Source organism: Syngnathus scovelli, chromosome 17, assembly GCF_024217435.2.
Source record: "Syngnathus scovelli strain Florida chromosome 17, RoL_Ssco_1.2, whole genome shotgun sequence".
Taxonomy (NCBI): Eukaryota; Metazoa; Chordata; class Actinopteri; order Syngnathiformes; family Syngnathidae; genus Syngnathus; species Syngnathus scovelli.
In genome coordinates, this window is record NC_090863.1 from 11,845,735 (window position 1) to 11,859,466 (window position 13,732).

The following is a 13,732-nucleotide window of genomic DNA, read 5'->3' on the forward strand; positions in this document are numbered from 1 at the left end:
TCCTCAGCTCCGTATAAAGATCTGGTTTAGAAGTACACTCAGTAGCCTGATGCATCCTAACTGAGCTAAAAACTCTGTTGCCTCACTGCAACTAAATCGCCCTAATCGACTTCACCGAGGGCAAAAAAATAAAAAAGACAATAAAATCCATGTGCAAACACGCAGAGGCTGACAGGGTATGAAGTCATATTGGACATAAGTAATTGATCTGGATAATTGTGTGTGCGTGTTTGTGTGCATGTGATGAATACGCCTTTTTCTCCCGAGCACTAGCCCGACATCTCATCGTTATGCTTCACCATGGCCGACAGACTCGGTGAATAGACTCTTGTTTGAGTGAACACATGATTGTGTGTGCAAGATACAACACACTGGCAATATTAATATTTTCTATATTTTGTATGCAGAAAAATCACATCAAGAGCCACTCCGTAAAAATATAAAAATATGCATCATTTAGTTTGTCCCATATTCAGTCTCATAACACGTTATATTATTCATGCATATTTTTCCTCTATATCATCTAAAGGTCAGCGTGGGTACGGCCAGCTCCAAAGCCAGAGACTTCCAGAAATACGGCCACGGCCATAAAAAAAACAGCAGCGGTAGCGTCAGAGCGAAGCGCTTGAGCTTTAACGCTTGAGTACGTTCGGACCGTCTTTTCTGTAAATGGCAGCGTGTTTCAGTCGTGGCGGTCGGGATGTTGAATAATTCACGCGGCGAGACGTCGACGTGCATTTAGGACATCGTAGTAAATAAATCAAGCTCAAGGTAGATGAACTTATGTGTCCATTATGTCATCACAGTATACAATGAAACCTAAACTAATAGCTTTGTGAATTCCATATTTCTACTAAAATTCGAATAAGCACAAGCACCATAGAAGATTGTCATATGGAGCAGAATCATGTCATCCATAATGTGGACTTAACATTTCATAGCTGACATGGAGTCGTAATAAAAAAAACATTCTTTACAGCCTCGATGCTCACTGTCATAATATTAAGTGTGAAAAGCAAGCGCAAAAAAAAAAAGATTTTTTTTAATAAAATAAAACACAGATGGTTGTTCCGGAGGGCCAGCGTTGAGGTTGTACTTTTGGCACGTGCCATTTAAAGTGCTTTATAGACAAGCATTAAACCTCCTCCTGTATAAATGACTTATTTACTGACGTGATGAATGAGGCCCAATATGGTGGGACGAGCCTTCGGAGCAACATTAATCAGAAGGAATATAGCGCTTCACATTAAGCTGTTTAAACGGGGATTATCACGGTTTATTCTCTCGAAAGAATAATCCACCCCCCCATCCAGTGGCGACATCTTGAAAACAATTTGAGGAGCGAATAGGATGACGTTGAAAATAATCAGGTGGCATATCGCATGTCATCATCATCCATCACAATTTTAGCCTCGTCTGAAATTGGCCTGCCGAAAACCACACGGCTCCAAATGGGAGCGTCTTGTCTGCTCGCCTTCAACCTAATCAATAAAAGAGCCGCCAGACGGGCTCGGCTTCATTGTGCTCTGCGCTCGGTTCCCGCCCTGGCTCCGTGAGTCACGCCGCTTGCACAAAGGCGGCGCCACCAACAGGGTTGCTATTTATTTGGAGGACCGTGCATTATTCATGGTGGAGTGAGGGAGAGAAGGACAAACTTAATTGAAACCTTTTTTTCCCCATCACTCAGAAATATTTTGCTCTTGGAAGATCTTTAAGTGGGATTTTGATTTAAATGGAATTTTGATTTATTCAGCCAGAATACAGAAAAATATCTCACTCTTGTCAAAAAAAAAAACAACAACAATAGATTTTGACATGAATAGCAGCAACACGGTACCTTTGCGGGTTGGGCTCGTTGTGTTTGTCTCTCTCGTGTTTAATCATTCTGTAGCGGCCGATGCGCACATCAGGTCTGGACACCTTCATCCCGTTCAGAGTGATCCTGCAACACACATGCGGCATGAGGTGGGAATAAGATCTGACCAGAAGCACAAGTTATTGGATTGTGCCTTCACCATTTCTCCTCCACTCTATTGCTTTCATGCAATTAACTGGAACTCCGAAAGGGGAGCTGGAGAAACTCCCCGTGAATCCAATCAAATATGTCCGTGCAGATTGAATTTGGGGTGATTATTGGAGCAGTCTGGAAAATGGTTCGTGCGTGTGTGTGTGTGTGTGTGTGTATACATGCTGGATGGTCCTATCTGAATCAGACAATTAAAAATTATCAAATGGACAAATTTCTCTTAATTGCGCAAGAAAAAGGCCTCGCAAGAAACATTCTGGAGCCAAAATGTGGCGTGACCTGAATAAAATTGCCTTTTGAACCAATTTGAATAAAAGTTTGTATAATTGTGTATGAGACTCTCAAAAAAATTGACTGATTAATTTGCAATATTGCAATAACGGGTCCATCCACTCACATACTGTAAACACGTCTGTCCATTCACAATAGCATCGTGTAAATACATTGGTTTGTTTGCATAAACACATTTCACATATAAACATGTCTATTTGCATACCCACATAAAACAAACAGTTGATTATACAGCATTTAAAATACTTTTCTGCACCAATTTCAAAACGCAGTTGACGGCAAATGACGTCAGCGGCATTGTTTGTTAGGATTCCCTTTGACGGCATTTCACGTTAAAGGAGTTAATCGAAAAAGCCGCAAATGGTGACAGGAGTGACATTTTTAGGCAACCAATGCAGAAGATATCGGTCGGCACTAAAGGGGTGAACCGGATCAATGTGAACAAAAACAAACCGGATTTTATATGAAGTGTCGGAATTCGGCAGCTTGTGCAAAATGAGCTTTGAAGGACATATTCCTTACGACTGCACTTAGAAAGGCCTTTAAGGCAGCCAGCCATGACAAGGCAAGGCAAGGCACGGGAAGGGAAGGTGCGTGTGTGCGTGCTCTTAATGCGAGGACACACATAACCTTCACACACGGCAGCTTAAAGCAAGTTAGATTTATTGCCTTTTTAATGTCGCTTCAAATGCAAATGACAAATTTAGCCAGAATCTAAAAGCTTTACTACGGGGAGAAAAATAGGACAAGGATAGTGACAAGCATGTCGTGTTTTTTTTTTTTTCTCCCTGCTCTGTCGCTGTGGGGGTTAAACAGTGATAAAGGGGAGAGTTCCGCTGATGATGCGCCGTCTGGCCGACTTTATTCAACAAATTGAGCTTTTTCCGCATCCGGCGGACACTCAAACAACATTAAATGGACCCACGATTGAGGTTTCCTATAATGTAACATTTTCTAGACAAAACAAATATATTCATATTGGAAGTACATCATTCTGATTGTTTAGTGTCCCACAATGTTGTTGGTCACTTTGGTTAGCATTCATTTAGCATTTAGCATTCATTTGTGTTAGAGCATTGTGAAGTGAATATCAGCCTCTGAACACATTGTAGATTATTATTACCACAGTGGCTTTAAATCAAAACCTACTTGAGTGTTAAATAATATTAGTGGACCAGCCAGGACGCATTTCATCTTTTCTAAATTCATGGTTCAGACCTTTGTGGCATGACCCGAATAGTATAGCTTGTCCAACTGCTACATGAAGCTCACCTGTTGTAGATATCGTCATCCTCCCCTCCCCAGCCCCAGTACTCGTTGGGGAAGCCGTTGATCTTCAAGAACTGTTTTTTACTGAGGCCTGACACCCCCCCGAAGTAACCCGCGTAGGGCAACCTGGAGCAGACCACACAATGTGGTGAGCAAGAAACATCGGATTTCATACAGTTCTACATCAGGATCGAAAGGAACGGTGTTTTCACCTGAAGCCAAACTTGTCCATGGCGATGGCAAAGTGGCGAGGCTGCTCATAGCAGTGGTACAGGTTTCGGTCGTCCATGGGGATCAGGTCCACGTCGCTGAAAATGAAGCAGTTGTAGTCGCCGTCCTTCAGCGCCTCCGCATAGCCAACGTTCAGCAGCTTGGCGCGGTTGAACGTGTCCTCACCCAACTGTCAAAGGACGCAAATGTCCATCCACCATTAAGTTCAGTAATATTTCAAATGTTTTTATTTGAATGTTTTACCCGTTAATTGGGTAACTGCATAGTGCCACTCGTCATCTTTTTCAACCTACCGTATTTTCCGGACTATAAGTCGCTCCGGAGTATAAGTCGCACCAGCCATAAAATGCCCCAAAAAGTGAAAAAAAACATATATAAGTCGCTCCGGAGTATAAGTCGCATTTTGGGGGCAATTTATTCGACAAAATCCCACACCAAAAACAGTCATGAACGAGCAACAACAGGCTAAACGATAGCAACAACAGGCTAAACGATAGGTATGCTAACGTGACAAACACAAACAAAGAGCTGAGAACGGGCCTGACGTAACATATAGAGTGATTAAGGACAACTATTACATGAAGGACAACAAACAATGAATAAATAAGAGTGTTGAATAAATGATAAATAAACAAATAATAATAAATAATAGTAATAAATATAAGAGGACCAAAAATGGAGCAAGTGTACATACAGCAGACAGTGGACTTGGATATGGTGCTTTAAAGTGTTAATTGGTTTATTTAATGTTTTTTCTATTTTTTATGTTTTGAATATGTTCAAGATAAAGATATAAAAGCATGTGAAGTGATCAACTATACTAAAAATAACATGGGAAGTGGTCAACTATACTTATAAGTGATGTCTTAATGATCAAGTAAAAATTTGTGAAAAAAAACATATATAAGTCGCTCCTGAGTATAAGTCGCCCCCCCACCCAAACTATGAAAAAAACCGCGACTTATAGTCCGGAAATTACGGTAGTTACAATATAGCAACATCTCACCAAGCTATACTTCATCTCGACTTTACGGCCAACTGCGCAGCTATTGAGACAGATGATGTTGATTTATCTGTATGATTACTCTGTATGATCAGTTTAATTAGCAACCCGGTTAATCAGTATATAATTATCACAGCCGAGGGGATTTACCGTGACGCCGGCGTTATTTACGCCTGGGTGTGCAACTGCTCTGACATGGTTATGTGTCTAGTAAATAACAGATCTCGGTAAAATTACGACGCCGTGCCGTCATCGGGTTGTGCCAAGCAATTAAGGTGAAAGGTACAGGTTGAGCATGACTGCGCGACCGTATATTATGTCGTGCTGCTGCTCTGTATTTATGATCACCTAGTGGATCTGTGTATTGACCTCGGCTTCGATGCTGCGCCTGATCATCTTGTGCACAGTCAGCACAAAGTGGATGTGCATAGTGTACAATGTATGCAACATATAATATTTTATCATTAATAAAATCAGCCTTTATAATTCTCCTAACCTCGATGACAGCCTAATCTCGAGGTTATATGGCAGCTATTTTAGTCATCTCTAATCTTCCTCTTTACAAACCACAATGGCATCTTTACCGTTTACGCCTCCCACCTTATTAATTTTGCAATTTTGCATGCATCTAGTATTTTATTTGTTTAAGGACTTACAGCTATAAAGTTGATAGAAATAAAAACAAGCTTTAAGGCAACACAACACAAAACTTTGTCATAAACAAAACATTGGCAAGCCGTTATAGCACTATACTAGAATTTCAAACTGTCACATAAATACTTAATGCTAGTGGAATGGCATTCCACTTATTCATGCGTGACTGACTGACTATAACGTTGGGCATGTTTGCATATACATAAAATAATACATGACAAAAAAAAAAAACCTGGCTTGTGTGCTCTTCATATAAACTTGTTCATCCCAACATCGCTTGGGACACAGGAGGCTCATCAAAGCTTGATTAGATATTGTAGCCAAGCATCAACCCCCACCCACACACGCACACACATCTAATTTAAAAGCTAGCAGCCTTCAATCCCTCTCACCGTGCCATGCTTTGCACGGAGGAACGTGGCAGCGCTGGCGCAGGGCCAACATAACTAATTGCTGTACATAATGCGACGCACACAATCGCAAAGCGCAAGCGAGGAGGGCCAGTGGCCAATTCAATAAAGGCGCCTGCCGCTTTTGTGTACAAAGACCATAGCCTAATTTGTCATAAGTAAATATGGATCGTACGCCAGTTGTCCGATACAAAACAGCTTGTAAATAATTTTAAAAAATAGATGATGATAACATCAATTCATATAAATTATTGCATTATTTGATGTTAATTTATAACATTAAATTTCTAGCTTATTCATAAGTGGACAATGATATTAGGTTTGACTTTTTTCCATTAGAAATAAGTATTATAGCAGTATTTTTGGATGTTGATACATCCATAATAATCTATTTTATTGTCAATATACTTGCTGGGTGTCCAAACTGTAGTTATTTCAATTCTGATGGTAGACTTCAAAATATGCCACGAATGAATAAATAAATAAATAAATGAGGAAAAAACGTTTTATTCCAGCGAGCAGGAATGACAGCTTAAATCAAACGGGAAGTGTGTCAGAAAGCAAGTAAACGTAAGCGTGACGGAGAAGACCGAAGGGGGAGGACAGAAAGCTGACGAATGTTGACTAACGTTGCCGCAAAAAGACATGACAAGGAAGGTTGGCGTTGCCCTCCGGTCTTGGGGATGAAGCTGGGGAGAGGGAGGGGGGGGATTCCGCGTGTCACTCAAAGAGAAACAGCCGACTCATGTAGAAAGGGACAAACAGTAGATGTACAGTCTACTAGTCCCCTGTATACTCAAAGCTGCCACCTGACATCAGACACTCAAGAGTCATGAAAGGAGGAGACAAACAGATGGTTGCCATGGCTGCGGTGCTTTTGACCAGCCATGCAGCGACTGGGCGAAAAATTCCCACATGCACACACACAAAAACAAACTATAAAAATGTAGTGGGAAAATCAAATCTGATAAAAAAAAATCAAAATTATTCAAGCATTTCTTAAGAGAAGGTCAAGTAAAAAAATGTTTTCCAATCATTTTGCTTTACATTCCTGCACTATTCTAGAATATCCTGTTTGTGGAATATGACTGAGGGAAAAAAAAATCCACCCGTGTTAATCGATCTCTGGGGGCGGCCATTTTACCTCCTACTACAACTTGTCGACTGAAAATGAAAGCGTGCGAGCGTCACCAGCAAACAGGTGAGCCGTGATTGGTTGTTACCTACTTTTGCTAAACGTTGCACATGCATGTACAGTAAGCACATCATCACTCTGGCAAATAATGACCCCCTCATACTTTAGAATTATAGCTCAATGTTTTTTCCTTTTTCTTGGACAGAATTGTCTTTTTTTGCTCCCTTCTCCTTATTATGTGAGGAAACACACATGCAGACTCACGAACACAAGAGCAGTCTGGGTTTCACACCGCAGGCCTCTCAGACCTGCTGCAGCTCGATACAGCGAGGTGACTCATCCCTCCTCATTTCCCATCACGACCAATATGGGACACCATCTGCCTCACGCCTTAATGTTGGAGCCTTTTCCAATCTCGCCGTCACTTTGAGATATTGCCTCTGTGTGTGTGTGTGCATGCCGATTGTGTATGTGTCTAAAATATGTGCAGGGGGAGACTGGGTAAAGTTGCAAAACTTCCTTTTCAAAGATGTATATGTGTCTGTGTTGATTGCCAGAAGAACCCGCTGGTGTCATTTTGTGCCTGGCTGGCTCAGCATCACATAAACATTACACATATTATTTTAATGTCTTCTGATAAGCAGCACATATTTGTGTGTGAGAGAGAGAGAGAGCGAGAGAGAGAGAGAGAGAGAATCTATAGATCGCTTAAATCTGGGATTACATCTTTGCTATAATTCTTGATCCTTGGAGAATGTAATCGGGCATTTCTGCCTGATTCCATTCTTGAAGTGGGAGCAAGCGGTGCCCATTTAATTGTCCCATCGTGGGGATTTACAGAAGAAGAGTACGAGGACATAATCATGGTCAACCTCCGAGGAGGATTTGGTAATTAGCATGTTGCGCGGACAGCCAGGGAGTTGTCAAAGTTTTGGCAAACATGCTCGTAGCAAAACATGCCGTGAATCCAAATCAGACGGCCTAATTAAAATTTTATCCTCCATCCCAGAGTGGACCGACAAATGGCAAGCGACGGCGATCAATCGGGATGTCAACGCCGAGTCTTTGTGTTGTTCAGCGGAGGTCAACAACACATGCCCACCGAGAACGAGGGGTTGAATCGTCCAACATTATTCCACGTGCACTTTTACTGCCTTGAGATGAATCCCCTCCTTGGTAAATTATGTGCCGTTACGCCGACGAGGGAAGGCCACAAGGCTCGTAAACGGAGGCAAGCTGAAGGACGCCGTTTAGCGAGAATATGGCAGGCGATATGAAGCATGCGTGGGAAGATGACATTTTACATAACAAAAACAACTTTTAGGATTAATAAATGATCAAAACACTAAAAGGTGTTTTAATTGTCAGTGAAGTCGATAAATTTGCTGTCTTTGTGACGGAAGGTATCTTCGGGATCTCGTCTTTTTGCTGACATCGACATGACGTAGCGTCGTAACGCTTAACAATGCAAGCGAGCTGTGTAATTAGCCTCCTGCTGGAAACACAGCAGATGCGGAACATAATGTTCAGACAGAAAAGCGCACACAGCGGCGACAGTAATTGTTGTTATGACAATCTCACATTTTATAGAGGCTACATATAATTATGAAGGATGAGCTGCTGTGATGGTAGATTAAAAACGGCATAAAAAGAGCCCATTCTTCCTTTGTAGAGACAAAATTAACTGACAATACGAGTGATGATTAACACTGGCATGAACTAATGTAATATTGTAATGTCAAAAAAATAATTAAACCGACGATACTCATTATGTTCACCTTAAAATAACAGTTTTATATAATGAGGATGATGCTCGTAATTTTGCAACATAACACAGCAGGCCTTGTTTTGGGTCAGCATTAGCCTAAAAGCTAAGTCGCTAATTCATTTCAACACAGTTTTTTACCTGTGTGATATCATTTAGTTACACTTCACACCAGTAGGGGGAGTTATTTTTATTCCCATCAACACCATTTTGAAATGATCACAATGCCATATGGCCACATTAAAGGGTGCAGTTAAAAATGCTTAGCAATTTAACATTTCCCTTCTTTCGAGGAAACTTGCTTCTTTGGAGAATTTCCACATAGGAGTTCTGGAATTGGCCTAGAATCGCAGCTTCCAACCAACATGGCCGACCTCCTGCTCAACTACAGACGTGGTCCTTGAGCCATAAAACAATCATCCGGCCTTACGGCTTTGAGTAACTAAGCTAATCAAGCTCCTGGGAGTGATTAATGTCAAAAACTGAAGCACAGCAGTGGACCTCTATCAGTCTTATCTGACCGGCCTTAAGGAACAGCTCCAAGATGACCTAACGCAAAAACCGCTGTGGGTTTTGGCATTTCACAACCATGACTCTAATGGAGATGATGGGAATTATCCTGCAGGGGTGAAGTTCAGTCAACTGAGCAATGTCTGGGCTTGAACTCCAGCTGTTAGAAGCAACACTGGAGCAATGCCAATGCAGGGAAAAGACCAAAGAGCTGAGCTGCAGGTGTTGGTAAACAAAATCAGAGCTGGATCTTGCCAGGTAACAGTGCGAGGGACGCACATCATTTTGCATCCCGATTTACTTCCACCATCCATCCATCCATCTTACACAGCTTTATCTTTCCACTGCTCCCTCATTTTCCTGCTGCTTAGTACAATATAAAACTGAAATGACGCTACTTCATGTTGGAATATAACAGCACACGAATAAGGCCTTGAAGAGAATTTCTGTCGTCAGGGCATATTTCTTGCTTGAATGGCTTTTCAAGTGAAAAAAAAAATAACACTCTGGTCAGCACAGCAAGGTCACAGGTTGATTACCACAGAAAGCATTCAGCACACAAAACTACACTTAAATGCTCATTTTTCGCTCTCTCAACCACACATTGTTATTAATTCAATAAAAGCTTTGCAGTGTATGGACATGATTAATTTAGGCGCTTGGAGAGCTTTATAGCTGTCGTCGCTGAATGTTTGCCCGTGGCCAAAGCGGAACATTTGTTAAACTTTACTGCACAACATAAATCATGTTTTGTAAGAACTAATTGCTTGTTTTCAGTAAGACGACCGACCATTCAACCAAACATTTTCCCCCCACAATTAAAGTGCTTACAAACAAGCTTATATTTAGATTTATAAAACTCCCGCTTGAGAGATTTTGTAAGACTCTCCAGCGACTTCCACGCAATTGTTCACTTTCTATTTTCTTTATAATACATCAAGAGATTCAAAGCACACCTTCTAAATTGATATGAATCATTCCCAAAGACGATATTTAAACAGATGGGTTGTTTTGTATCGCTGTTATCTCTTTGTGATATCTTTGTGCTCTAAAGTTATTGCAAAATGACTAGGCTAGATAAAATAAGATCAAGGTCAAGGATGATCTTATCAAATGACCTTGCTGCATCATTCAACGCATCCAAATCCATCATCTGCGCTCGTTTGAAAAAGCAATGCCTGTGACTTTGTTATGAATCGGTGTACGTATATTACATTTTGAAAGCTTGTCACTGAAATACTCTCTCACAGTTATTAACGTTCTCGCCAGTGTACCTCTGGGTAGTGCTAACAGCTAGCATTAGTGATGGAACTGAAATATTTGTTTGTCTCATAAATACAACATTTCACAGCTAACAACAATCCAACCCATCAACTTGTAGTTAGCGCTAACAGCTGACATTAATGTTAGCACTGTTGAATTTTGTTTGACAGGTAACAAGATAACTAGTCTACCTGCTGCTAGCATTGTCAGTTAACAATAATTAACATATTAGCCAATCGAAGGGACGCTAGGGTTAGCTGCTAACATTAGCAGTCGCACAGGAATAACTCATCTCACAGCTAACCCATATAACCATCTCGCAGCTAATGATGGGTTGGTAGATCTATCGCTCAGCTCCCACAAATGACAAGCTAGTCAGCGAGCCACTGTCTATCAGCTAAATAACTGCTAACTGCTCAACAAGGACGCTCAAGCTAGTTGACAAGCTAGTCAGCGAACCACTGTCTATCAGCTAAATAACTGCTAACTGCTCAACAAGGACGTTCACATATTGCTCAAAAGATTGTGTCTGAGAAGATGACTCTTCCATTAAGCAGAGAAAATGAAGGGCACATGATGTCTCCACTTATCCCCAGTTTGCTTTGCAATCACATTTCAAAGGCTTCAGGAGGGAATGGCAATAAGCGGGCGACCTTTTATTCTGAGGCAATTACGTCGAACATTATTTTTTCTTCCGCTCGTCACAGTGTGTTTTAGAAAATGATCCCCGTTGGTAATCTTAAACACTGCTGACAATCTCATAACGCATCCTTTTTTTTTTCATATTACAGTCCTCTGTTGAAAAATTAAATGCAGAGAGAAGGAAACCAAGAGCCACAACATAAGTAATGATACAATGTATGCTACAGAATATAAAGAACAAAAATTCCACCACGATCTTTGGAGATAAACAGAAAGCGGAAGATCAATACCCTCTTCTATGCTGAACTGCACAAATGCACCAATTTTCTTCCCAAACATATATTCAACATGTAATTAGCACTGAGTGTGGTTGTGAGTAGCAAATAGAGAAGAAAAATAATGACTGTCATAATAAAAAGCCTTTGCTTTCATTAGTAATTGCATGAAAAACATGATAAGAGCAGATGGGGAGCATGATTTGAAACTGATATTCTGTTAGTTTTGTGTCATTTGTACAATTCTCTCAACCTTAAGCGACTTTATTACCATTAACAATTATCACTGATGCCACAATTGACCAGCTATCTGCCATTTATTAATTTTTTCCAAGTGTATGTTGTGTTTTTCAGTACATAGCTGTTCCATTTACAAATAAACTAGCATTTTTAGGATGCACATACTCAAGTTTGTTCATAGGAAAATTGTATTTGCCAAGTTTACGAGACGTACGCTGCACTGATTCCCCGATAAATCGATGCAATGATCGATTTAAAAAATGTTTGTGACAGCCCTGAATTGTTTACTAATCAAAGAGTACAAGTGAATTTCACATGTGAAAGTGTCATTCAGCCACAGAGTCATTATGATAAATATAAATATATGAAGTCCAGATCAAAGTAAAGCTATCATCTAACGGTGGTTGGATCTTTCTCACCCGTTGCCCTCTGCTTCTGGGCTCTTTTCCAATTCACATGACGGCCAAATAAACAAACAAACTCAGGTGCAGTCAGCCCCTCTGCAATACCTAGCTAGTCATGTTACTTTGCCAAAATTTCCACACAAATACAATAGAACACTTTATCTCCCAGTTCACATGTTTCCCATTGAACAAACAACTAGAAGAGTAACAACCTTTGAGGAGACAATAAACCCTGCTGGCATCGAAGAGACCATTTGGCACATCGACAGCGTTCGGGGGGAAAGAGAACAGCAGCGTATCGAGAGCAGACACAGCGGGGCAAGCGGAACCAAAAAGGTCCGTTCTGCAGGGAAGTGATTAAAGGCGGAGCGCAACGGCTTGGCCAGGAGAGCACGGACACAGTAGCAATCATCACCCGCACATCTTGGCTCACAAGCATATTTATATCAGTTTCATCTTTTTCCCCCCAGCACTAAAATTCACCATTTTTTGTATCTTTCAACTTTTTAAATGTTATCACATAAATTGAAAAAAAAATCCCATAGACTATAGCTAGCAAGGGAAAAAAAACACACATGTCAACAGGGGAGGCGGAACCAAAAGGTTTGTTTCCCGAGGGTGGGGCAGGGATGAAGAGGAACAGGGAGCTTTAATAGCTCAGATGGAGAAAGTATAATTTAAGACTAAAACACGCACACTCATCATTACTAACAGTGTAAAAATGTCCCGATAGAGGTCAGTCTTGAGGAGTGTGGTGCTTCCTACCTGATTGATGATGTAGATGCCGTAGTCAATCCTCTGACGTCTCAGAATGGGGTGGAGGTAGTGAAGCCAATACTTCAGGTGGTTTTCCCGATGACGGAACGGGATGATGATGGCCACCTTGAGCACGGGACACACATTTAAGGACTTTATAGGATACGGATTTTAAAGGCAACTGTATCTTCTATCGTCTATATCCCAGGTTTAAACTCTGTTGCTAACCCAAACAGCAGCATCTACCAAGCTTCCGTTCTGCACAGATGACGTCTTGAGCGAGAATGCCATTTTGTTGGTAATTTTCCTTCGAGGATGTTGAAAACACGAACCTTCCATCGAGGCCGACAGTCAGGGGGCGTGTAGCGGCCTCCCTCCGTCACGTTGGGGTTCTCTCGCTGCACGCGCTCCATCGTCATCTGGGAGCTGAACTCGATCAACAGGCGGCCCACTGAGGACGAAGACAGGGGGAGGGAGTGAGGCTCAATAACGAGAATAACAAATAGGAGGATGGCTTAATGAGCGGCGGCCAGATTTGAAATCTTCAAAGTAACATTCTTCGCGTATCAAAACATCTCAGCACGAATAATGGCTGGCTTTAGAACACACATTTCGAGAAAATCTTTGATGTCAGCGCGTCTTAAGTTAGTTAATTACGTGACGATGAAGTCAAACCATATGTTATTTTGCCTACATGTATTTGAGGCTTCAAGATACAAATAATTCATTGAAAAGAACAGCCTGGAGCCAGATAATACATTACAGCCTATCGTAGAAAATGCCAAATACGCCCCCTAGTGGCTTACAGTCAAGTAAAGGAGGTGGCAAATCCATTCAATGGTGGTGGCGGAAATCGAA

The 13,732-nt window shown here is 41.3% G+C and overlaps 1 protein-coding gene across 2 annotated transcripts in view; it reads right to left on the reverse strand.

Annotated features, from left to right (window-relative positions):
- The window catches only part of b4galt2 (UDP-Gal:betaGlcNAc beta 1,4- galactosyltransferase, polypeptide 2), a 40,357-nt gene that overhangs the window by 3,981 nt on the left and 22,644 nt on the right, over positions 1–13,732 (reverse strand). For both annotated transcript variants that reach the window (XM_049747449.2, XM_049747450.2), the window contains exons 3-7: positions 13,207–13,325; positions 12,884–13,000; positions 3,799–3,986; positions 3,590–3,712; positions 1,838–1,942 (exon numbers count right to left, since the gene is read on the reverse strand). In XM_049747449.2, the coding sequence (XP_049603406.1) occupies positions 1,838–1,942; positions 3,590–3,712; positions 3,799–3,986; positions 12,884–13,000; positions 13,207–13,325 (652 nt within the window). The remainder of the gene's footprint in view (positions 1–1,837; positions 1,943–3,589; positions 3,713–3,798; positions 3,987–12,883; positions 13,001–13,206; positions 13,326–13,732) is intronic.